The sequence below is a fragment of the Leuciscus leuciscus genome (genome assembly GCF_965113295.1).
Source record: "Leuciscus leuciscus genome assembly, chromosome: 3".
Lineage (NCBI taxonomy): Eukaryota > Metazoa > Chordata > Actinopteri > Cypriniformes > Leuciscidae > Leuciscus > Leuciscus leuciscus.
The window spans coordinates 49,102,083-49,127,341 of NC_138727.1; the positions used below are offsets into that span (position 1 = coordinate 49,102,083).

Sequence of the window (25,259 nt, forward strand, 5' to 3'; positions counted from 1 at the left end):
TGCGCATGCGCACACGCGTTCTTCTGTTGTTTAAAAATGGCGGTTGGCAAAACATGATGCGGACGCGTTCAGTTGCTGTTACCAAGGAAGTGGACGAGCGATTTCTTCCGGATTAAGAGTCAAAAGGAAAGCTTTCCCACGTGTGGCGAATGTGTAAGTAATAAAACACACATGTAACTCAAATAATATAGTGCGTTAAACGAGTAATAATATTAACCTGCTGTTAGCGAAGCGCTCGCTCGCTGCATATGCTATATGCATGTCATTTAACTGCGTTTTAACGATACAAGTTGTTTGAATAATGCTGTTATAATAAGATGCTTCTGTATTTTACAAATTAAAAGATATTTTAAAAAAATTAACCCAGCAGTCATGGCATACACACATCAACCTAATGTCATTTTTATGTTTTTCCTTCTCGACACAAACAGCCTAGAACTGAATAAGTTAATGAAAATACATTCACGCTAAATAATTAAAGGGTTAGTTCACCCCAAAATGAAAAATATACCATAATGCACTCACCCTCAAGCCATCCTAGGTGTAAATGAGTTTCTTCTTTCAGCCAAACATAGTCAATCGGAGTTATATTAAAAAAAATATCCTGCCTCTTCCCATCTTATAATGAGAGTGAATGGTACATTATATTTTGAAGCCCACAAAGCATATCCATCCATCATAAAATATATCCATATGGCTCCAGGGGGTTATTTTGGGGGTTACTTTGCCTTATGAAGCAAAGTGATGCATTTTTGTGAGAAAAATATCCACATTTATAACTTCATAATCACTGGCTAGTTCCGGTGCAAGAGTGACCTAAAAATAGTTTACTTCTTATAACTTATGAATATACATTTGAATGTTACTTATAAATATGAATGTCATTTATTTGTCTAAAATAATGTTGTGTTTTCCTGCGTTTGCAGATGGTGAAGGCTGATCCAGAATCCGAAATCTGAGAAAAATCAACGAACAGAACCAATGAAAAGCAACTCAAGGATGCAAAAAGCAAGAAGAACAAAGAGAAGAGGTTTTTGAGAAATCCGCTGACGGTTTCATCCAACTCAGGAGAACATGGCTGTTGATGGGGCGACCAAAGAGAAGAAGAAAAAGAAGAAAATAAAGGTGAAGGAAGAAGTCGTCGTTCAGGATGCGGGAAACACAAATGTGATGCAGTGTCATGATGTGTCCGTTCAGACTGTTGTGAAAAAAGAACCGCTGAACGTAAACGCCAGAGATGAGGAGAAGAAGAGGAAGAAGAAAAAGAAAGAGAAGGAGGAGGTGGAAGCAGACATCCCCGTGACGGTGTGTCATGATGTGTCCGTCCAGACTACCGTCAAAGCTGAACGCTCAGAAATCACTATCAGTGATGCTCCTGAAAAGACCATCAAGAAGAAAAAGAGGAAGATGGAGGAGGAGCCAGTACCGCTGCGGGAGGAAGAGGATGGAGAGCATGTAGTGTCCAAGAAAAAGAAAGCAAAGAAAAAAGGATATGAAGATGAGGTGGACGGTATTAAAAATAAAAAGACGAAAAAGGAGGTGGAGGTCAAAGAAGAAGAGGTTGACATAGGACACAGTGTAGAGACGGTGAAAAAGAAAAAGAAGAAAAAAACAGAATTGGAGGATGGAGAAACTAAGAAGAAAAGGAAGAAGAAAGAAGCTGATAAATGCATAGAGGAAGAGCAAAAGGTGAAAAAGAAGAAGAGTAAGAAGAAACCTTCTGCAGAAGAAGAGCCGGATGAGGTCATCAGCTCAAAGAAAAAGCCGGAGAAGAAGAGCAAGAAGAAGAATTTTAAATGCGCGGATGAAGGTGAGAGTCTTCCTCACGCGAACGGAGGACCCGTCAGCTCGCCGGAGAAGAAGATGAAAAAAAACATTAAGGTGAAGGCTGATGATGTCATCGAGATGGTGGAGGAGGAGCCGGTGGGAAAGGAGGAGAGGAAAGAACTGCAGAACAAGACGCCGGAAAAAATAAAAAAGGACATTAAAGAAGAGCGCCGTGAAGCGCTGAGGGCAAGTAAAGCGGTGAGTCTCGTTGAGTTTTATTCTACTGAGGCTCGTGATTGGCTGTTGACAATGTGACATCACTGTCATGATAATTACGTTTACTTTTAGTGTAGATATTCAACTTTTGTGGTACTTTCATTCATATCAGTGTTATTATGTGTATACTCATTTAGTATTTAATCATATTTTAAAATATTTTTTATTTTTATATTTTCAGTTTTCATTTTAGTCTTTTTCAGGTACCATTTATTTTATTTTTCAAGTAACAAAATTTTTTTATTACGCTTTAAGTTTCAGTTTTAATTTTAGTTAACTATAGTAGCCCTACTTCATATCAATGTTATTTTAGTATTATTTATATACTAATATAGCACAGTAGTCAACATTTGAAGTGGATCAAATGAACTTTTCAACAAAGTTATACGTGATTTTTTGGACAATACCCATTCTTATCTTAGGACAACTTTGATTAACTTTTTTGATCCACTTCAAATGTTGACTACTGTATATTAATATTTGAATTAGTTTTTCTTTTTATATTTTTAATTAGAATTTTTCTAGTAATTTTAAGTATTTTTGCCCTGCTTTAATCATTTTTATTTGTTGTTTGTAAATATTTATATTTATCTTTAATTTATTACTTAAACTTTTAATAGTTTTTAAAAAATATTTCTTAATAGTTATAGTTAACAATAAAAACACTGCTTCATATTAGGGTCAATATCCAGGTTAAAATCAAAAGAATAACAGGATTTATTTAGACTGTGATATTTTCTCTATGGCAATCAATACAATTAATATTTATTTATTCTATATAATATTTCTATTGTTAAAAAAATCACACTGTCCTATAAATAAGCTATTTTATTTATGCAAAGTATAATGTCATATCTTGTTTTATGATGCATAATCTGGACATTTAAGGTTTTTTTCTGTACACTGAAAGAAGAAACGCTCCAAGAACGCAAGCAAACCACAGCAAATCAGATCAGAAGTCATTTAATATCCCGCTATGGGGAAGCAGGAATTTACCTCATGTCTGATGGTCAAGTGTACTGCGTTTAAAACACTGGCTAGTAGTTTTATCTGACATTAAAAGTGCATCACACACTCATTTCTTCTCCATCTGCACTCAGAGGGATATCGTGTTCCTGTCGGCAAAGCCTGGAAATCAGGACGAAGTTTCAATAGATCAGGTAAAGCGCCAGATCACCAATTATGTGTTTCATATGATATTCCTCATGTTGAGATGTGATTAAAACACTGTTTTATTCCCCAGGCGCGCCGTCTCGCCCTACAGATGGACATCGACAAGGAGTCGCAGCCGAAGCCGGTCAGTTTCCACATGCGTTGAGGATATATTTCAGTCCTAAAGCAGCTTTGCAATCAGTACTAATGTGAATGTGAATTGTTTTGATCTGTTTGTAGACTCTGGGCCAGTGGGGCACGGCACAGTTCGACAGCCCCGACAGACAAACCAAGTTCCTGCGTTTGATGGGCGGCTTTAAGAAGGGCAGCCAGCCCGTCGCGGGATCACCCGGCTCGGCCAATATGGCGCTGGGGAAAGAAGGCCAACAGACTTTGCAGCAAGGCCTTCTGGGACAGTTTGAGCGCGCTCAGAGCCACCATATGGACTTCAAAATGAAAGGAGCCGGATTGGGGTTCGCAGCGCCGTCCAATAAGAAGTTTACGATCGATGCTAACGCAAGGAACTCAGTGCGATTCGACGACTGAGGGAGAGTTCGCCTGAAAGTGAGCGCTCTGTCATCATTTATGAGAATCAATTACTCATGTGCTGGGATGTGTCAGGAATCATATAAGGCACTTATAAAATAAAATAAAATAAAAAAAATACAGAAAATAAGTCCACACGATATATTTTTGAAATGTATGGAAGCTTGTTTCCGCCTTTTGATCTCACAATTCTGACTTTTGTTTTGTTTTGTTGCAATGGCGAAAATATCTCGTAATTCTGACTTTTTTTCCTCAGAAATGCGAGATTTACTCAGAATTGCGAGTTATAAAGTGTAATTCTGAGGATTTTTTTTATTTTTATCGCTATTACACTTTATAACTCGCAGTTGCGAGTTTATATTTTTTCTCAGTATTTTGAGTGTATATTCCACAAATCTGACTTAATAACTTGCCATTGCAACTTTATATCACGCAGTTCTGAGAAAAAAAGTCAGAATTACGAGATGTAAACTTGCAATTATCTTTTACATTTTTTTTTTATTCCGTGGCGGAAACAAGCTTCCATACAAAGGACAGGATGTTGAGTAAATGATGGCAGAATGTTAATTTCTAGGCAAACTGCTTCCTTTAATGTATGAATCCACATTTGACAGATTGAAATCTTTTTTTTATTTTATTTTGAGATGTTGTACTCAGGGTGAAATATCAGGAGACGCATTTGAGTTCATCATGGGATTTTCCCATGAAAATTATACTAAAAGAGAAGGACAGCAGGAAAGGCTGAATAAAGACACTGGAATAGAGCTGTCATGGTGGTTATGTGATGGTTATCATTATTGGCATTGCATTATTGATGTTTTTGAGGTTTATAGTGTTTGTTACGCTGCTTTTGTCATTTCGCTGAGACTTTTGACTTGCATTGCATTTAAGGTATATATGCAAGATCTTAAAGTTTGGGGTCTGTAAGATTTTATGATCATCAAGGCTGAATTTATTTGATCAGTAAAAACAGTAATATTGTGAAATATTTATTTGAAATAGAACATTATAAATGTCTATCACTTTTTCACAGTTAAATCATCCTAGCTGAATACAAGAATTCATTTCTTTTAAAAAAGTTAATCTTAAGGACCCCAAACTTTTTAATAGTAGTGCATTTCTATCAATTCTTGCAATCCTGGGATTCAAACACACGTTTGAGTTACAAGTAAATCCTCCAGTGTGTGTGTTGAGTCTATAGCAAACTACAATGAAACATTCAGGCAAAATTGAGCTGAGCTTGTGTTGTTAAACACTTTATTTTTTTCTTCTTTTAAACACATGACCTCTAAAAACAGTTACAGACAAAAGGACAGAACAAGGAAAAGGTATCAGATAAGACATTTCCAGATATTCTGAATTAAAGCAGCAAGAGGTAAAAGTAAATTCATCTCTGGGTGACTCTTTTTGTGGTTCATGTGCTTTTAAGAGTTAGACAACCGAATGTTATTGCTCTATAAACTTCAAATCTCATTGTGAAAGACTGAAAAATCTGTTTCAGAGACTGTGATTGTGACAATAGCACAGTTCCAGTTCTCTACTGCTGGTTTTCATCAAACTTTTAATCAAATGGCCTGGATGAGACAAAGAACATACTTCCTTAGTTTATGTTCTTGATTTCTGTCTTCATCCACACCAGCGTGTAACAGATTCGGCCAATGACAAACTCAACATTAACCTTTAATCCTATGCAGTTTGGTTTAATATAAACATGAAGCTATTAGAGTGAATCTCACAAAAACCTCGCAAGAACATCAGGGTCATATTTCACCCACAATTACAAAGGAAAAATATATATTTTGTCTATTTTATATGCATTGCGTTTCTGCATTTTCTTGATGCACATTTCACAACACAGTTCTCATTACCATAAAATTTAATTCATGTCTCTCTCTCTCTCTCTATATATACACATACAGTATGTTTACATCATGTATTTGTTGTACTATCTTCAATCAATGCTGTTGTAAAAAGTACTTTCATTGCAGTAATGAGAATTATTTTTGAGAATAAAATGAATTACAAAAATAAAGCTAAACTTTCAGATGCATTACAGTAATGAGAAATTGTAGCTAAACGTGCTTTATTGTCAAGAAAATACAACAAATTGCAACAAAAAATATCAATTGCCCTAAAAACAGGCCTCTGTTGGTTTACCTTACACAAAAAAATAATTTCTTCTTTTTGATTTTGCACTTAAAATGTGACCCAGCAACATTCCGTTTACTTCAGATTCACTCATAATTTGTTCAATGTTTAAAGAAGCTGAATAATATGACATTCCCGCTCATGTTTCAGAGCTTCCAAAAGCATTGCAAGATTGATCATTGAATATGTGAAATCACAATCCAAGTGTGTCAGAGCACCTAGAGCGTCATGAATGCCAGAATACTGCTTAGTAATGCAACTACACTCGGATTATGGTCATGTGATCGGCTGTCGACGGGTTCTTTGCATTGACAGGCAGAGTGGAATGTGACAGGAGATTTAAACCATCAAGATTCACACCTAGAATTCCGAACATACACGAGAGTTCCGTGAGAGAAGGGGGCGTGTCTTTGAAGCTGTGTGTTCCAGTGGGTGTGGTCTAGGGTTCCGGTGGGCGTGGCTTAGGCCTGCAGGTACTCCGGCTGTACCCGCGCGACCTTGCGAAACTCTTTGGCGTGCGTGCGAGGACACTGCATCTCACACCAGCTGATGGGCACCATCTGAGCCCCTGGGGGAAGAGATTTCACACGGCATGAGTGACACGAGCGAGGGCAGCACTTCATTAAAGGTATAGTTCACCCAAAAATTAAAATTAGCCCATGATTTACCCACCCGCAAGTCATACTAGGTGTATGACTCAAAACTTTCGAATACAGTCAGAGTTATATTAAAAAATGGCAGCTTCCAAGCTTTATAATGGCAGTGAATGGCCGTTTCTGTTTTGAAGTCCAAAAGTGTCCATTAAAGTGCATCTATCCCCTGATAAAAGTGCAACACACGGCTCTGGGGGGGTTAATAAAGGCCCTCTGAAGCGATGCGTTTGTGTAAGAAAATATTCATATTTAAAACTTTATAAAGTAAAATAACTAGCTTCCGGCCAAACAACATACGGATTCCACTTAAGTCTAAAGCACAACTTACGGAAGTAATGCGACACACTGATATTTACACTACGCCATGACGTCACAAGTTGTGCTTTAGGCGTAAGTAGACTGCGTTTGGCCGTAAGCTAGAATTTTACTTTGTAAAGTGTTAAATATGGATATTTTTCTTACACAAACACATCACTTCGCTTCAGGAGGCCTTTATTAACGCCCCAGAGCAGTGTGGAGCACTTTTATCACGGATAGATGCACTTTTATGGACACTTTTGGACTTTAAAACAGAAACAGCAATTCACTGCCATTATAAAGCATTTTTTAATATAACTCAGATTGTATTCGTCTGAAAGAAGAAACTCATATACACCTAGGATGACTTGAGGGTGAGGCTAATTTTCATTTTTGGGTAAACTATCCCTTTAAAGCGCACTACTGTTGGAACGCTCCCTCACCCGCCTCACTGTGGGCCACGACGACGCCCAGCTCGTTCTCCGCCGTGGTCAGCAGGTAGTTCGACTGCACATCGCCCAAAGAGATCTGATAGCTGAGGTCAAGGGTCACGAGCAACAATCAGGGTACTAGAGTTTCATTTTTCATATAGCATAAAGGATACCACTTTTGCAAGGACAATGTCGCCTGGCCTGAAGCTTTTGTACGTCTCCACCTGAAAATAAGAGCCGCAATTCAGCAAATATACACGACATTTTACTGAAAACAAAAATTTACCACAAACTCACTTTATCTTTCTCTGTCGCTCTCACGTCTTCTCTTCTGGTGAAATAAAAAATTAACAGAATTTTAGTTTTTTATACTATTATTGGTAATAACATGAATTACACTTTAAGCTGTTAATGGATATAAAAGTAATAATTACGTCTTGATTGAAGAATGAAACGTTCATACCTGATAGTGCCTCTGAACCGGTCTTTTAGCGGCGTTGACCCCACATACAAGATGTGGACTTTAGCAAATCGTGGGTTGATACTCGTCACCTGCAAAGAGTGACAATCACACATCCGATGTTAATTTGAACATAATACATCATGGAGTAAATGTCAAAGAAACAAAGAATTTCTGACCGGTATTTCTGTTTTTAACCTTTATTAAACCTCAAATAATAAACATGAATTTTAATTTTTAAACACACCAACGATAATATCAAGCAGAATACATTCAAAGACAAATTAATACAAATATAAACTTGGAGCAAATTTTACAAATCTACATTTGTGTACATAAAACTGACCTAAAATCTAAATATTATTGTACAAAAATGTAACCACTTTGCTTTGAATAAAAACACCAAATCTAAATCTATTTCTCTCTTCTGCAGAACACAAAAGAAGATATTTTGAAGAACGTCGTCTAAACAGTTTTGGATCCCATTGACTTGCATTGTATTTATTTATTTTTATCCATACAATGGAAGTCAATGGGGATCAAAAATGTTTAGTTATCAACAATCATCAAAATATAGTTTGTGTTTCAGCAGAAGAAAGAACATCATACCGGTTTGGAACGACATGAGAAGTAAATTAATCATAGCATTTTCATTTTAATAAGCACCAATGATGTCATGTTTAGTACAGGACACACACCTTACAGGTGACGATGGCACCGACGTCAGGCAAGAGTTGTGCTTCTGTCTCCCTAACCACTGAGATCACCGGGAGCTATAAAAGAAGAGGTTGGAAGAAAACGTCATGGTTACATTATCAAGAAGCAGGAACGTTTAAGTTTTACAAACGAGTAAAATTGTTGCGTTCAAAGTCAAACCAAAATCTCCACGAACGTGAACTGACCTCCTCGCCCTCGTTCTTTCTCAGCACGTATCCCGCGAGCGTAGCGAAGATGTATCCGTGCCGCAGATCCGTGCCGGTACCGGGAATACAGTCCTCTGTGCTGCAGAGCCTTTCACCTGCGTGAAGAGCACAAACCAGCCATCAAACTTCACATCATCTACAGGAATGCACTTACAATAGAAGTCTAAACATTAAAAAACTGTGCACAACATTAGTTTTAAAATTCATTCTTCAATCAAAATAACTTCCTCTTGCAGAATCTCTTCCCTGATGATGTGTTTAGTGGCGTGAGGGCGGGGCAACCTGACACTCACATGAGATCGACCAATAGCAAACCACAACCATCCAATCAATTCCCAATGGACAAAATTAAGCCCCGCCCTTCATTTGTTCTCGTTCGAGAAGCAGCTTCACTCGGATATATACGACATAGGGAAGAAAAGACGATCAACCTCGGTTTCATTCCGACTTTAACATTTTACATGTAAAAATGGATCTAGCGTGATAGAATCTGTCACCTTATCTGTGTAAACGTAATCCAATATTTCACCCCGTCATCATGATCATACAGCGTAATTTCACACAATATGCGCAAGGATACCAGAAAGGAACGTTTTACATACTGTAATATGCTGTTTTTATATATTTGTAATATAATATTTTTAATTATTACTGTTTTCAAACTCCACTACTGGAATTACGTCATTAAACGAGAAGTTTGTCCACTAAGAAGAGTAGTTCCACTGCTACGTCAAATAAAACATAGTTTTGTACAGAAAAATACAAGCGTGTTAACAAAAAACATTTCCACTTTAAAATGCTTCCTTACACTTGGCCATTTTACTTACATTGTAAGTGAATGCACATGACTTGAAGGAGTAGCCTAATTTATTTTCTGTCAAATCCATTAAAACATTTATTTAAAGTCCCCCTGTGGTGAAAATCAAGCTTTTAATGTTGTTTATATGTCTATGTGGTGTTTTTAATATGCTTTAAGACAAACCATGTGTAAATTCATAAGTCGACACCATTGCTGAGTATTTTCTCCTTAAAACTGCAGTGAACCAAAGACAGTCTCAAAAACACGGTTTGAAATCACTGGTGTTTCTGACGTCACAATCTACCTTGTAACCAATCAGATCAACGTGTGATCGTCAACAAATGTGAGTGAGTGGAGGCGGGGCTAATTTGCATAAAAGAGGCAAGGCCAAGGGTGTGGTTACATTCCAGATATTTTAAGGCATGAAGACATTTTTTTCAAGAAAAAAAAAACGTTTAAATATGTCATTTTGGTGATCAAAGATGAGTTTTACGATATTGACTGCAGGGGGAATTTAAAACTGGATCTCTCGGAATTGAAGCATTTCAGGGAATCCAAGTGATTTAAGTAAACCGCGTCTTTCATTATCCGCGAGTTCGTGTAGAGGCACATATGTGTGTGTGTGTTTCAGAGCAGGTGTGTATGACAGCAGCGCTCGCGCCCCGGGCGGGGGTGGGCAGGGCTCGCCAAACGAGTCTTTAAACCCTGCAAACACCTCCAGAGACACGCTTATTTACACCAGATCAACTATACAGTATGGTTAACCAACAGTTAAACCAACATCAGCTGTTTTTGACATAAGTTGACTGAAGCTGAACATACCTATGCGTTTATAACGTCATCATTATGCTGCGCGTGCGGATGATTCAGCCCTACAGAAACGCACGCTGACCGTAATGCAAGTGAGAGATTAACTGTCCTTAACTTTTACCAACCACATCAAAGTTCACAAAATGTCATTATGTGTACAAGCCAAGCCTTTCAGCGATTATGTCGATAAAACCAAAGGAAAGTGCAAATAGCATGATAATAACAGCGACCCACCTGGAACACACAGCTTCATGGGCGACATGTTTTCAAGAAGCGAGAGACGCGTTTTGATTGGCTATTAGTCAGCGGGCAACTCGTGCTCTGATTGGCCACTTCATCATATGCGGTTTAAGTAAACCGCCATATTTGTTGTGGCTGTAAATGCACGTTACCTACTTGTATTAACTATAAACCGTTAACAAAATACCGAACTCTTTAACTTTTAAAATCTAAAATTCATTATACATTGAAAAAGTATATTTCCTAATAATTCAACGTCATGTCAAAAATGTTAACATTCACTCAAACCAGAACAGTAATAAAAAATTTACTTAATTGTAATAAAAAAACGATTTCCACTTATTTTAAAATAATCTCCACATCGCTACACTTCACACTTAAAGGATTAAATAAATAAAAAATGAATAGCATTATTTCTGGTTCAGTAAGCCAACATTTATTAGGGATTGCACATCAACTCACACTAGTGTACATAGAACTCTTCTCTTTCAGTCAAGCAAAATAATTTCAACATTTGTTGTACAAGTGAAATGTAAAGGAACAGACAACATGAGCATTTCTTTTCTGGGGAACAATGTTCATTATTTACGTCATGGTGAATGTTTGCAGGGTCAAAATGCATTATACTTTGACATGGACATCACACATCAGCAGGATTTCAACATACAGTGACATTTACCACAGTGAGAAGAAAAAAAAAGAAGACCATAAACATTCCCAAAAAAGCCCACAGGAATATAATCTGCTGTGAATCACCAACAAAAACTCTAGATGTAGGAGAATCCTTAAAACGAACCGTGTTAGAGATCTTCTCGTGTTGGATATTTCAGGAGCGTGTCTGTGGGCGAGCAGAGATCTAGAGCAGCGGGACAATGCATGAATCACAGGAAGATGGGGAAAACGCAGCACTTCTGCAGCCCACCCAACCATTAATATATGCTGTCGCCTGGCAACAGTTGTCAAAGCGATGCCATCGCAGACAAACACTAGTGCCATCTTCTGAAATGTGCGGCCGTGGATTTTCAGTGCAGAGAATATAAACATACTGTGGCCCAGTTTCACTGCAGATACACACATTCAAGCAGTAACGGTTGAACTTTATTAGCATGGTCCCGATTGAGAGCATTAGGAAATAAATGATTGGTCACTGGTTTGGTTCTAGGCTCATGGTAAAACACTGATTGTGGGAAATAAGAGACCGAATACGGGACGTCTCGGCCTACTTCTTGGCTTTGCCCTGAGCGGCGACGGCCTCCATGGCTTTGCGCACGGTCTCTTCATCTCCCAGGAACTGCATGGGCTTCACGGGCTTCAGGTTCTTGTCCAGCTCATAAAGGATGGGGATTCCTGTGGGAAGGTTCAGCTCCATAATCGCCTCCTCTGACATTCCTGGAACAAACACATTAGAAGCATCCAATCAAACAGACGCAGATATAAAACACTGGTGGTTGACGGGTGTTTCCAAAAACTGCTACTCTTGTATGCCGTGTGTCCAACAAAGCATTTTTTTTATTTAATTTTTTTACCTTTTATGGGCATTTTACCTTTATAAAGGCATTTTTTAACCTAATTAAATGTATGCATCATATTTTGAGTCAAATTCTTACATTTAATCAATAAATTCAGTTAATAATAAGTCACAATAGGGCTGTTACCAATCAAATTAAATCAGAATCAACAAAATTAATCTTTGCAATGCAGAGGAAACACAGTTGCTGCATCTGAAGTGACATTTAGATGCCTTTACACCGACTGCTCAGAAGGACATGAATGCATTTAACCTGCACTTACAAATGCACTCATGTTTTGATGTTTTAAACATAAAACTTTGAACATTGATATTTGAAATTATAAAAAAAAAAAGAAAAGATACTTTAAAAGTGAAATTAAAACCGCCAGTAGGTGGCAGCAAGTCACTGTTAATGACTTTCAACCAATTCATTCAAAAGGCTGATTAATTCAGGAACAACACATTTGACTGTCTTAAAGCTACACTGTGTAGGATTTTCTCCCGTCTAGCGGTGAAATTGTTTATGACTACCAACTGAATATTACTTTCTAGCCCCTCCCATTCCGAGGGCGTTTTAACTCCTACGGTGGCCGTATTATTTCAAATCTGCCGGCAGTCGCGGGTAATCTCCCCCTCGCATTCGTCACGGTGCCACTGAGTGTCAAACGCGAAAGACGAAGCTTGAATTTCCAGGTATGTCCCTCTTTGGCTAATGTATTTTCAAGATGGAGGCGCAACATGGCTGCCGCCATTCGAGCGACTCGCTCATATGTATTCTAAATGGCAGATTCTACGCTTACGAGAATACTTGATTAGTTGGTAGAAGTAATTACACATTAATGAGCACATATCATTTTGAAAGAACAAAGTGTTTTTTGCTAAGAATCAACTACACACAATTACACAGTGTAGCTTTAATGAGTGTGTCATTGAATCAAACATTTAATTGATTCGTTCATTCAGCAAGGAAACACCGCGGTGTGTTGCTTAACGGAAATTGGGGGGGAAATAAAACAGAATTTTATACTTAATTGTAATAAAAAAACGATTTCCACTTATTTTAAAATAATCTCCACATCGCTACACTTCACACTTAAAGGATTAAATAAATAAAAAATGAATAGCATTATTTCTGGTTCAGTAAGCCAACATTTATTAGGGATTGCACATCAACTCACACTAGTGTACATAGAACTCTTCTCTTTCAGTCAAGCAAAATAATTTCAACATTTGTTGTACAAGTGAAATGTAAAGGAACAGACAACATGAGCATTTCTTTTCTGGGGAACAATGTTCATTATTTACGTCATGGTGAATGTTTGCAGGGTCAAAATGCATTATACTTTGACATGGACATCACACATCAGCAGGATTTCAACATACAGTGACATTTACCACAGTGAGAAGAAAAAAAAAGAAGACCATAAACATTCCCAAAAAAGCCCACAGGAATATAATCTGCTGTGAATCACCAACAAAAACTCTAGATGTAGGAGAATCCTTAAAACGAACCGTGTTACAGAGATCTTCTCGTGTTGGATATTTCAGGAGCGTGTCTGTGGGCGAGCAGAGATCTAGAGCAGCGGGACAATGCATGAATCACAGGAAGATGGGGAAAACGCAGCACTTCTGCAGCCCACCCAACCATTAATATATGCTGTCGCCTGGCAACAGTTGTCAAAGCGATGCCATCGCAGACAAACACATGTGCCATCTTCTGAAATGTGCGGTCGTGGATTTTCAGTGCAGAGACTATAAACATACTGTGGCCCAGTTTCACTGCAGATACACACATTCAAGCAGTAACGGTTGAACTTTATTAGCATGGTCCCGATTGAGAGCATTAGGAAATAAATGATTGGTCACTGGTTTGGTTCTAGGCTCATGGTAAAACACTGATTGTGGGAAATAAGAGACCGAATACGGGACGTCTCGGCCTACTTCTTGGCTTTGCCCTGAGCGGCGACGGCCTCCATGGCTTTGCGCACGGTCTCTTCATCTCCCAGGAACTGCATGGGCTTCACGGGCTTCAGGTTCTTGTCCAGCTCATAAAGGATGGGGATTCCTGTGGGAAGGTTCAGCTCCATAATCGCCTCCTCTGACATTCCTGGAACAAACACATCAGAAGCATCCAATCAAACAGACGCAGATATAAAACACTGGTGGTTGACGGGTGTTTCCAAAAAACTGCTACTCTTGTATGCCGTGTGTCCAACAAAGCATTTTTTTTTTTTTACCTTTTATGGGCATTTTACCTTTATAAAGGCATTTTTTAACCTGATTAAATGTATGCATCATATTGTGTGTCAAATTCTTACATTTAATCAATAAATTCAGTTAATAATAAGACACAATAGGGTGGTTGTTACAAATCAAATTAAATCAGAATACATTTTTTTTTATCTTTGCAATGCAGAGGAAACACAGTTGCTGCATCTGAAGTGACATTTACACCGACTGTTCACAAGGACATGAATGCATTTAACCTGCACTTACAAATGCATTCATGTTTTAATGTTTTACACAAAACATATTACACATAAAACTTTGAACATTGATATTTGAAATTATAAAAAAAAAAAATGAAAAGATACTTTAAAAGTGAAATTAAACCGCCAGTAGGTGGCAGCAAGTCACTGTTAATGACTTTCAACCAATTCATTCACAAGGCTGATTAATTCAGGAACAACACATTTGACTGTCTTAAAGCTACACTGTGTAGGATTTTCTCCCGTCTAGCGGTGAAATTGTTTATGACTACCAACTGAATATTACTTTCTAGCTCCTCCCATTCCAGGGGCGTTTTAACTCCTACGGTGGCCGTATTATTTCAAATCTCCCGGCAGTCGTGAGTAATCTCCCCCTCGCATTCGTCACGGTGCCACTGAGTGTCAAACGTGAAAGGCGAAGCTTGAATTTCCAGGTATGTCCCTCTTTGGCTAATGTATTTTCAAGATGGAGGCGCAACATGGCTGCCGCCATTCGAGTGACTCGCTCGTATGTATTCTAAATGGCAGATTCTACGCTTACGAGAATACTTGAGTAGTTGGTAGAATTAATTACACATTAATGAGCACATATCATTTTGAAAGAACAAAGTGTTTTTTGCTAAGAATCAACTACACACAATTACACAGTGTAGCTTTAATGAGTGTGTCATTGAATCAAACATTTAATTGATTCGTTCATTCAGCAAGGAAACACCGCGGTGTGTTGCTTAACGGAAATTGGGGGGGAAATAAAACAGAATTTTGGGGAGAAACAAGAGATTTTAAGACTCCTCTTGTTCAGAGTGTTTTTAGGGTGTATATAGTGTGTGGTGAAATATCAGGGTATCTGAGACGGTTCCTCACCCTCCAGGTGCTTGACGATGCCTCGCAGGCTGTTTCCGTGGGCAGCGATGAGAACCCTCTTGCCCTCCTTGATTTGAGGAACGATTTCCTCGTTCCAGAAGGGCAGAGCTCGAGCGATAGTGTCCTTCAGGCTCTCGCACGAGGGCAGCTGGTCCTCCGTCAGGTCCCCGTAGCGCCGGTCCTGCAGAGACATGACACTCAGAGATGATATACTCGCACCAAAATTGCATTTACGTGATCAAAAATACAGTAAAAACAGTAACATTGTAAAATAACTTTTCTATGTAAATAAATATATGTTAAAATGTAATTTATTCCTGTGATCAAAGCTGAATATTCTGCATCAGTCTTCAGTGTCACATGATCCTTCAGAATCATTCTAATATGATGATTTGATGCTCAAGAAACATTTATGATTTTTAGCAATGTTGAAAACAGTTTAACATATTTTTGTGGAAAACGTGATACATTTTCTTTCAGGATTTTTTAATGAACAAAGTTCAAAAGAACACCATTTATTTGAAATAGAAATCTTTCGTAACATTATAAATGTCTTTACTGCCACTTTTGATCCATTTAATGCATCCTTGCTGAATAAAAGTATTGATTTCTTTTAACCTTGCTGATGGCAGTGTAGAAGTCGTGGTCGGGGTCCATGGGTGGCGGTGGGATGTCGAAGGAGCGCCTCCAGATCTTCACCTGCGCCTCGCCGTGTTTGGCCGCCGTCTCGGACTTGTTGAGGCCCGTGAGGCCGCCGTAGTGGCGCTCGTTCAGACGCCAGGTGCGGTTCACCGGCAGCCACATCTGATCGATGCCGTCCAGCACCAGCCACAGCGTGCGGATCGCTCGCTTCAGCACGGAAGTGTAGCAGATGTCAAACTCATAACCCGCATCTGGAAGATGGTGGTTATGTTATTCAGGTTGTGTATCAGATACAGATGAGGAAATAATGGCATTAAAAAATATATTATTTTGAAATTAAATCTCCATATTGATAATTTAGTTAATGTTTGAGCTTCCTCAAGAACCAATGAGGTTCATTCTCATGTTACGCAGCATGTTTGTGCTTCCTCAAGAACCAATGAGGTTCATTCTCATGTTACGCAGCATGTTTGAGCTTCTGCAAGAACCAATGAGGTTCATTCTCATGTTACGCAGCACGTTTGAGCTTCTGCAAGAACCAATGAGGTTCATTCTCGTGTTACGCAGATTTTTTTAGCTTCTACAAGAACCAATGAGGTTCATTCTTGTGTTACGCAGCACGTTTGAGCTTCCGCCAGAACCAATGAGGTTCATCCGCTCGATTCATATGGATTAGTTTTACGATCTCTTTATGAACTTTTTGAAGCGTCAAAGCGGTAGTTGCGTAGCTGTCAATGGAGGGACAGAAATCTCTCAGATTTCATGAAAAATATATTAATTTGTGTTCTGAAGATGAACAAAAGTCTTGCAGGTTTGTAACGACATGAGGGTGAGTAATTAAAGACAGAATTTTCTTTTTAGGATGAACTATAATCATAACGACTTGTGGGTGAAATCTTTTGAATTGGGCCAATAAGCAAGCAAGTACAACATCCTCGCAACCACCAAGCAACGGTTTGACAACAAAAAGATTCACGCTACAAATAAACTACAGTTGTCAAAGACGAAATGAGGAGGAGCAGCAGAAGCTTAACTAATCATGCATTAATTTAACAGTAATAATACATCGTGAGAGAGGAGGTGCATCATCTCTGCGGGCCTGTGATCTCTGCCGGGCCCTCCACGAATGCAGTGCAGATAAACATAAGAAGATCAGTTTAATACACGGACACCAGATCACCTTTCAGGGCCTGTCCGCCCCTCCTGGCCTCCTCCTCTCCGGTTTCGCTCAGATCGGCATCGAACCAGCCGCAGAACCGGTTCTCCTGGTTCCAGCAACTCTCGCCGTGGCGGATCAGCACCAGCTTGTACGCGGCCATATCGCGCGGTCTGCAGGCAAACGCTCTCAAACGCAGCGGGAATGTTCGCAAGTAACGGAGACACGGCCCCGGGACACGGATGAGAGATGCTGGCACGGTGATCGGTTATATCGCACCGGTGCTTTTGGAGGTCGTCGCTTGTGAAAGTGAGAAACGCTTCCTGATGCGCGCGACCTATCAGGGTGAAGAGCATGCGCGTGCACGCACGTCACTACGCGACCTTGAGAGTGATTATCATCATCATAATTCTGTATTGGACATAATACACATCTTTGTAAAAATAAAAACAGTTTTACGACTACGTGGAAGTGAAATAATATAACATTTCAATGGGATACGTTTTTATACATAACTTATTGTTATAAATTATTATTGATATGATCGTGGAAGCTCTATACATCAAATTAAATGTATTTTCACTTTATATATTTTCTATGATTTAAAAAAAAAAAAAAAAATGTTTAAATGCTGTAGTGCAGGGATTTTCAGTTTTTGATGGACCCCCAGATATAATTATCCTTGTGTGAGTGACTCCCATCCTAAATTAAAAAGTCTATAGTTTCATGTATAAACCTAATTTATACTATGAAAAATAAACATTATGTGTAAAATATGATTTGGAAAATTTCTATTAATTTCAATTATCACATTTTTCTACGAACTATTACAGTGCTGTAGACTACAACTCTAAATCAACTATTAATTATTTCATTGATTTATCTTTTTAGTTTAATCATATTTGTATTATTTATTTATTTTTACATTGTCTTTCTCTAAACTTTTCCACATATCTAGCACTTCCTTTAATATTATTGTATTAGCAAAGAAAATCTAAAGAAAATTTGCAATATTATTAAATATGATCCTGAAAGAAATGTAATACAACCTTTTCCTTTTTTTGTTTTGTTTCATCACTTAAAAAAAAACCATCAATAAACCACAGTCAGTGTTTGAAATACTTTATTAAGTGACCTACAGTATAGTTGACTTGACAGATGCACATGAAAGATCATACAAATAAATACATATATATATAACATTTAACGTGTCGTTCTTTGATGTATTCTGATTGGCCGTCGTCTTCGCTGCCGCGTGGGTCTTTTCCTGCGGAATCCGTGAAGCTGCTCCCGGTACTCGCGCTGCCGCATGGGCACGTAACCGCAGGGGTCACACAGATCCTGAGACAGAGAGACACCGGGACTGTCATGCTGCACATACTGTGGAGTCTCCTACTGTAGCTTTACATGCGTTCAAGGTCAAAACACTTAACTTTTCTCATTATATAATACATTACAAGCATCACCTCATTTCTCAAAGAGTCTAAAATAGTTTGTTCAAAGATTCAGTCTCTCTTAACCCCTCCTTTCTGATGGCTCAGTCTGTTGTGATTGGTCTACTCTGCTCTGATTGGTCAGATGGCCCAGTCTGTTGTAATTGGTCTACTCTATTCTGATTGGTCAGATGGTCCAGTCTGTTGTGATTGGTCTACTCTGTTCTGATTGGTCTACTCTGCTCTGATTGGTCAGATGGCCCAGTCTGTTCTGATTGGTCTACTCTTCTCTGATTGTTCAAATGGCCCAGTCTGTTGTGATTGGTCTACTCTGCTCTGAATGGTCAGATGTTCCAGTCTGTTATGATTGGTCTACTCTGCCAATCAGAGTCAGATTAGTCACATTTGTTTACACTCTAAACCTTTCCACAAACCCCTAACCCCTAAGCACCTTATATTGCGCTAATGTGAGTGCACCTTTAGACAGTGAGACATTGTGTTGTTGTACTGTACCGGATAGGAGGCATGGAAGTGTTTGTAACCCCCCAGCAGCAGGTAGAGCTCAGGATAGTGCAGGTTCGGATACACCTGAGCATTGACACACCTGTCCAGCCTCCTCAGATACTGACACCTGTTGAACGGGTAAGAAGCTTGAGTAATCATGCACACACTCAGTGAGTGTGTGTGTGTGTGTGTGTGTGTGTGTGTGTAGAGTGTGTTTCTCACAGATGTGGTCCTCGTTCCGATGAGAACTCGCAGTGGAACACTATCAGTTTGCGTGGCGATGACCCCTCGTCCTCTGGGCGTGAGTCGGACGGATGATCCTGATGAACCGCCTGCTGGATCTGGGACTCCGTGTACAGGTTCACTGCGCCCTGTATGAGTGCAGTACAGTCTAAAGCCCAATTTATACTTCTGCGTCGAACTCACACCGTAGGCTGTGTGACAACGCGTCAATTCTATGCGGACCGCAAGCGCTGTGATTGGTCTGCTAGAACCCCTCCCTCGGGTTTCACATGCTCAGATGCTCATGTGTAATTGCGCGTTAAAGCGGACAATGACACAGAAGTATAAATGAAAACCGCCGTGTAACCTACAGCATAGAGGATACGGCGTCGGTCCGACGCAGAAGTATAAATTGGGCTTAAGGCCCTGTGTCCACCAAAGCGTTTTATCACGCTTCCAATTGTTTTCAATGGGAGCGCCGCATTTTTAAAACGCCAGGAGCGTAACGAGGCACTGAATGACTATTTCACGCTGAAGTGCAGAGCGCTCAGCGGTTTTTAGCGGTCGCCGAGAGTTGAAGAATGTTCAACTTTGGGTAAAACGCATCGATCATCACTGTCACTTTTTACCCAGCCGTCCAATCACAGTGGAGGAGGGGCGGGACTAATACCACACCGACAAACCGCCACATTCTGCTTGTACAACGTCAACAGATGACAACAACAGCATAATAACAGAACTAAATAATTTAAAACAAGAGCCAGAGCAAATACTTTGCATTGTATCGATATTTTTATATAGAAACAATACAGAAACAAACTATCTGTGTAAGGAGATACTATAACACTTACGCAGATATTCCGAATCATAGCAAGCAAAGCGTCTCAACTGGAAAAAACTGTGGACACACGGCCTAAAGGTCACGATAGGAAGACCTGTCAGCACAAACATTGGTTCGACAAAACACTCAATATTTTAAGGCACCTTAATGTGTCCTCCTTGGTACTCGTAGGGGTAACGACAGTCGACGATGAGGAAGTCCTCCACTGCAGGACCAAACTGACCTCTGATCAGAGACGCCACCTACAGGTCAGGAGCAGACAATACATCTCGTACATCATTCAAATAAACCCATTAAATAATTGGGTAAGGAACTTATATTTCAGTCTCTCAAAGCTACTTTGTGATTAAGAAAAATAATTCATATGAAACTGCATTAAAATGGGAATATTTGACCAGCTTTTTATCCACCCTAGCCTAGACTAGAGAACAGTCATGATTTCTTACGGTTTGTGCGCTGACACAGTGAAGCTGCCGATGGCCGGCTCTCTCAACAGGAAGCAGGTGTTGCTATGGAAATAATTGCGTCAGGACACAAGACACGACTGACTGGGAATGAGTCACTCTAAAAATTCTAAATATTGACCCTTTGAAGGCATGGAAATTAGTAATCAATAACTTACTGGTGTTTAAAAGATTGAGGTCTCTAAGATGTTTTATGTTTTTGTCTCTTTTGTTCACCAAGGCTGCATTTATATGATCAAAAATACAGTAAAAACAGTAATATTGTGAAATATTATTAAAAATATTATTATTTTCTATGTGAATATATTTTAAAATGTAATTTATTGCTGTGATCAAAGCTGAATTTTCAGCATCATTACTCTAGTCATACACTAGTCTTCAGTGTCACATGATCCTTCAGAAATCACTCTAATATGATGAGTTGCTGCTCAAAAAACATTTCTGATTATTATCCACTATATTTTTTGTGGATTTATTTTCAGGATTTATTTAATACAGAAATCTTTTGTAACATTATAAATGTCTTCACTGCAACTTTTGACCAATTTAATGTGCTCTTGCTGAATAAAATAATTAATTTCTTAAAAACAATCTTACTGACCCCACTCGTCATCACTTTGAAATATCATATCGGTTTCGCAGAACCGACCTTACTGAAGTCCCCAATGAGTGTGAGGTCAGCGACGTCATCCTGAGTGACGTGTGTGAGCGGGGCGTCCCGCCGTGACCTCAGCTGACTGAACCTCTCAACGGCCTGCAGAAGAACAGGGATAGATAGCAGCCTATATAGCATAATATAATATCATATAGCATGCCAGTCAAAATGATTGACAGGCAGAGAGTGTTTGTGATGTGCATGTTCTGCTCGCTCACCGTTGGGTCGAGTGCGTGCGTCTGTCGCGGGACACTGGCGTCCTCTTCTGGGTCACTGCGGCACTGCCTCCAGCTTCTGCCCGCTGCTTCTGCCTCTTCACTGGAGGAGAATCTGCAGGACAGACGCACTCGCAGACGCTTCTGATGGACAAATGTTCACGCCTTCACTTTCAGTGCAGGTGAGATTGCAATAAAACACGCCCTATATATGAGTGTGACCCAGTTTGTAACCCACAACAATACAGTACAAAGTACTCATGTGTCAACATCACACCTGCCAAGACACAACCATTATTTTGCAACGCGAAAGTAAGTTTTCTGTGAATCATTTGCTAGACTTTGGATTCATAAGCCGCTATAGGGAAAAAGCTAGAAAAAAAGTGCAGTAAACGGGCAAAATATTTGCGCTACACAACAATGTGTATGGAAGCTAAATTCATGACATAAAAAAGTCAAAATTATTGCATACCAATGACAAAAAAAACATAATTATTAGATTTAAAAAGTCGAAATTATGTGATTAAAAACTCGAAATTATGGCATAGGCCCACTAAAGGTAGTTAAAAAAAAGTTTGTCATAATTATTCATTTTGACTTTTTATGTCCTTATTATATCATAGTTTCAACTTTGAATGTCAATATTGACTTGTAATAATGACTTTGAATGTTATAATTTTGACTTTTTATGTCATCATTTCGATTTAGAATTTCCTAATTTCGACTTTTTATGTAATTATTATGACTAGGTAGGTCATAATTTTGACTTTTTGTCATAATTGAATAACACCATTACAACTTAGTATGTCATAAATTTGACTTTGAATGTCATAATATCGACTTTTAATGTTATTATGGTATGTCATTATTATTATTATTTCGACTTAGTATGTCATAGTTTTGATTCAGAATGTAATAATTTCGACTTAGTATGTCATAATTACCATACCATTACCAATCACGAGTTATGATTATGATAATTAATTAAAATAATCTGATGAAAAAATACCAGTTCGCAATGTTTTTGTTCAGTTTTAATAACTGGAAGCGGATGACATCTGTAGCCTTGCATATTTAAGTTACAAATAAGGTGAATAATTAGGTGCATATTACATTTGCATGCATAATTCAAAGGACATTTTGGTTGCATAAATAATAAGTGGGCTAATGTGAGTGAGAGTGTATGGAAGCGTTACTGACAAAGGCTCGCTCAGTCTCTTTATCGGCAGGAGAATCGTGACGGTCCCTCCACTGACACACGGGCTGAATCATGAGATCAAAATAATGACAAAATAAAAAGAATTCATTCCTTTCCATTTACTGTGTTTGATTGCTGTGTGTGTGTGTGTGTCCTACCGTGTGTGAAGAGGACTCGGGTGACAGGCTTCTGCCAAGACAAACATCACAGATCATCACAGATTATTCATCAACTGCATTATTAATATGAGCTCATGCTTATTTTACCTTGCTCGTCGTCTCCTCACTGCAGAGACTGAGAGAAAATTCACAGTCAATTAAACTGAAATTCAGAACTTTGATCTAGTAATTCTTGAAATGAATATATACATAAAGAATATGTGCATGCAAATATGCAAATGTGTGTTTTCAGTCAATTTGATCAATTTCCATGACTTTTCCATTAAAATTATCGAATTTCCTTATACCTTCATGCTTTTCAACACTTTCAAACCTGGATCTTAAGCAGAAACATTTGAAGAGAAGTGACTAGGATGTACAAGAAAATACTCAAGACTAGTTAGGATGAAACTATTAGATCTGTCAGTTATGCAAAAACAAGGAGCTGGAAGAGCTTGAGTTTAAAGTGTCCTCAGAGGAGAGTTAATTAAGCAGTGTGTGTGTGTGTGTGTGTGTGTGTGTGTGTGTGTGCGTGTGTGTGTGTGCGTGTGTGTGTGTGTGTGTGTGCGTGTGTGTGAGGCTCTTGTCCAGACCTGTCGGCGTCTCTCTGTCCCTGGAGAGAGTGTTGCGCGGCGGACTGGTGCATTCAGGCGTCAAAATAAGCTTTCTCCAGGGGGCCGAGCTCTTTGGACTCAGACTTGCAGAAAATGGGCATCAAATATAAGTTTTAACATACAACTAACAGTTTGGATAATATTTCATTATCCAAATCATTTAGAAAACGTAAAAATGTATAAATGCTGAATAAATGATCCCTAATGCTGCCAAACATCCTCAGTTAAGAGCAAGTGCACTGTCTGAGTGTCTTGTAAAGAGCAGAGGTTGCAGGTCTCTCACCCGTTCAGTTGCATCTGAATTACAAAATGTTTTACATTTCCATAAGGTTTCATTTTATGGATTTTATATTATTATTAATTATATTCATAATTATAAATTTTATGTTAATAAATATTATTTTAATTATTATTATTATCATTGGACAATCATGTATTAATATAAACAAAATGATGAAGTAAATGTTCACAAAACATATCAATAATACAACTTTTTTTTAAAATAAAATCATTTAGAAAACCTAAAAATAAAAATGTATAAATGCTGCTGAATAAATGATCCCTTATATTGCCTCAGTTAAGAGCAAGTGCAGTGTTTGAGCTCTCACCCGTCCTGACACTGGAGGTTCTGCAGGCCGAAGGAGAGCTCGCTGACCGGGGAACAGTCTTCAGATGTCGGACCCCTCACTGACTCCATCGAGCTGATCAGAGCTGCGAAACTAGCCTATGGAAGTTTTTCCCAAACAAATTTAAAAGAAAATTCAAATGGTTAAAAATATAAAATAATAAATCAAAGTCTCAAAACAACTCCTCAAACGTTACACCGGCAGACTCACTCACTGAAATATCAACTGTGCATCATGAAGTAAAAGCCTCATCCTCCTCTCTCCTCCCCGTGGAAACCCGTGTTGCTACAACAAGCTCATTTGACCCGAGTCGCGTCGCGTCGCGTCCCCGCGCGTGATAATTTGTAATTTACAGATTTCGTGGTAATTTACAGATATCATTAGTGGAACGGAAGACCGTTCTTAAAGGAACAGTTCACCCCAAAAATGAAAATTCCGTCATCTTCTTACCCTCATGACATTTCAATCCTGTAACACATCTTCTTTCATGGAACACAAAAATATTGAGCTGAATTGATGGACTACCATAAAAACAGACTATTTAACAGTAGTCCACATCCACTTCCATTAAGAGCGCAGCCTCTGTGTTCAGCTCATTCTATTGCGCTCCATAAAATAATAATGATAATCTGGGTTTAGCACGGAATAAGAGTGATTATATTTTTACAAATACAATCTATAGATCACAAAGACTTTTTAAAACAGTCTCTGGTTTAAAATAAGCTTTTATCTAAGTCTTCCAGGAAACACATTCAGATATTCGTTAGCAACATTTGATGCAGCATCAGTGCAGGCTGGCTTAAATGTTTCCATTGTTTATATATAATTAACAGATTCTTATTTCCATGTTTTTATTTTATTTAATTTATTTCATGTTTTTGTGGTCATAATTTAATATATAAAACATTAATTTCAAAACACCTTTTTCTGCCGTTATAATTAAGTTTAGTTTAGTTCCTTTATTATCCACAAGTGGAAATTTGTCTTTGGCTTCACTTTACACCACACACAAGGACACCATAACATAACACAACATAACAATATTCATAAAAAATATAAAACAATAACATTCCCATATGTACACAATCTATGCATACATATCCACCCCTACTCATATTCATATCTTCTCAAAATGTACAATTCTAGCGTTAACTCGAGTGATGTTG

General features: G+C 38.5%; 4 protein-coding genes across 7 annotated transcripts; 1 reads left to right on the top strand and 3 right to left on the bottom strand.

The window, feature by feature from the left end:
• The first annotated feature begins 37 nt into the window (after positions 1–37).
• On the top strand, positions 38–5,473 carry knop1 (lysine-rich nucleolar protein 1). Its single transcript, XM_082164452.1, has 5 exons — positions 38–153; positions 927–2,025; positions 3,144–3,203; positions 3,287–3,340; positions 3,436–5,473. The coding sequence occupies exons 2-5, from the start codon at positions 1,075–1,077 to the stop codon at positions 3,739–3,741; spliced, it is 1,371 nt and encodes a 456-aa protein (XP_082020578.1). The 5' UTR covers positions 38–153; positions 927–1,074; the 3' UTR covers positions 3,742–5,473.
• exosc1 (exosome component 1) lies at positions 4,977–10,564 on the bottom strand. Of its 2 annotated transcripts, none has more exons than XM_082164469.1 (8): positions 10,497–10,564; positions 8,633–8,748; positions 8,429–8,503; positions 7,734–7,822; positions 7,568–7,598; positions 7,444–7,494; positions 7,283–7,367; positions 4,977–6,457 (listed from the first exon to the last, which is right to left on the bottom strand). In XM_082164469.1, the coding sequence occupies exons 1-8, from the start codon at positions 10,522–10,524 to the stop codon at positions 6,351–6,353; spliced, it is 582 nt and encodes a 193-aa protein (XP_082020595.1). In that variant the 5' UTR covers positions 10,525–10,564; the 3' UTR covers positions 4,977–6,350. The 2 variants fall into 2 exon arrangements, with proteins under 2 accessions (XP_082020595.1, XP_082020594.1); XM_082164468.1 differs by having other exon boundaries at positions 7,568–7,601.
• A 2,574-nt stretch (positions 10,565–13,138) lies between these two features.
• pgam1b (phosphoglycerate mutase 1b) lies at positions 13,139–17,515 on the bottom strand. The gene is made up of 4 exons (XM_082162732.1): positions 17,188–17,515; positions 15,984–16,258; positions 15,366–15,546; positions 13,139–14,119 (listed from the first exon to the last, which is right to left on the bottom strand). The coding sequence occupies exons 1-4, from the start codon at positions 17,324–17,326 to the stop codon at positions 13,950–13,952; spliced, it is 765 nt and encodes a 254-aa protein (XP_082018858.1). The 5' UTR covers positions 17,327–17,515; the 3' UTR covers positions 13,139–13,949.
• Positions 17,516–18,269: 754 nt separating this feature from the next.
• Positions 18,270–25,222, bottom strand: cdc25d (cell division cycle 25 homolog d). 3 transcript variants are annotated; one of them, XM_082164461.1, is made up of 13 exons: positions 24,308–25,222; positions 24,076–24,191; positions 23,447–23,550; positions 22,962–22,989; positions 22,854–22,884; positions 22,698–22,760; positions 21,501–21,641; positions 21,277–21,381; positions 20,610–20,672; positions 20,307–20,405; positions 19,323–19,471; positions 19,110–19,227; positions 18,270–18,504 (listed from the first exon to the last, which is right to left on the bottom strand). In XM_082164461.1, exons 2-13 carry the CDS (start codon positions 24,162–24,164, stop codon positions 18,367–18,369), a joined length of 1,128 nt encoding a protein of 375 aa, XP_082020587.1. In that variant the 5' UTR covers positions 24,165–24,191; positions 24,308–25,222; the 3' UTR covers positions 18,270–18,366. The 3 variants fall into 3 exon arrangements, with proteins under 3 accessions (XP_082020587.1, XP_082020588.1, XP_082020589.1); XM_082164462.1 differs by lacking the exon at positions 24,308–25,222 and having other exon boundaries at positions 22,854–22,881; positions 24,076–24,301; XM_082164463.1 differs by lacking the exons at positions 22,698–22,760; positions 24,308–25,222 and having other exon boundaries at positions 24,076–24,301.
• Between the last annotated feature and the right edge of the window lie 37 nt (positions 25,223–25,259).

Excerpts from the sequence above, each read along its gene's own strand:
- knop1 (XM_082164452.1), top strand. The coding sequence starts at position 1,075 with ATGGCTGTTGATGGGGCGACCAAAGAGAAGAAGAAAAAGAAGAAAATA. Across the intron at positions 2,026-3,143 it reads CGCTGAGGGCAAGTAAAGCG|AGGGATATCGTGTTCCTGTC; the intron begins GTGAGTCTCGTT and ends ATCTGCACTCAG. Across the intron at positions 3,341-3,435 it reads AGGAGTCGCAGCCGAAGCCG|ACTCTGGGCCAGTGGGGCAC; the intron begins GTCAGTTTCCAC and ends ATCTGTTTGTAG.
- pgam1b (XM_082162732.1), bottom strand. The coding sequence starts at position 17,326 with ATGGCCGCGTACAAGCTGGTGCTGATCCGCCACGGCGAGAGTTGCTGG. Across the intron at positions 15,547-15,983 it reads TCTACACTGCCATCAGCAAG|GACCGGCGCTACGGGGACCT; the intron begins GTTAAAAGAAAT and ends ATGTCTCTGCAG. Across the intron at positions 14,120-15,365 it reads CATCGTCAAGCACCTGGAGG|GAATGTCAGAGGAGGCGATT; the intron begins GTGAGGAACCGT and ends TGTTTGTTCCAG.
- exosc1 (XM_082164468.1), bottom strand. The coding sequence starts at position 10,524 with ATGTCGCCCATGAAGCTGTGTGTTCCAG. Across the intron at positions 8,749-10,496 it reads CATGAAGCTGTGTGTTCCAG|GTGAAAGGCTCTGCAGCACA; the intron begins GTGGGTCGCTGT and ends CTCTTCACGCAG. Across the intron at positions 6,458-7,282 it reads CGTGGCCCACAGTGAGGCGG|GGGCTCAGATGGTGCCCATC; the intron begins GTGAGGGAGCGT and ends CTCTTCCCCCAG.
- cdc25d (XM_082164461.1), bottom strand. The coding sequence starts at position 24,164 with ATGGAGTCAGTGAGGGGTCCGACATCTGAAGACTGTTCCCCGGTCAGC. Across the intron at positions 22,885-22,961 it reads GTGAGGAGACGACGAGCAAG|AAGCCTGTCACCCGAGTCCT; the intron begins GTAAAATAAGCA and ends TTGTCTTGGCAG. Across the intron at positions 18,505-19,109 it reads ACTTCCATGCCTCCTATCCG|GATCTGTGTGACCCCTGCGG; the intron begins GTACAGTACAAC and ends TCTCTGTCTCAG.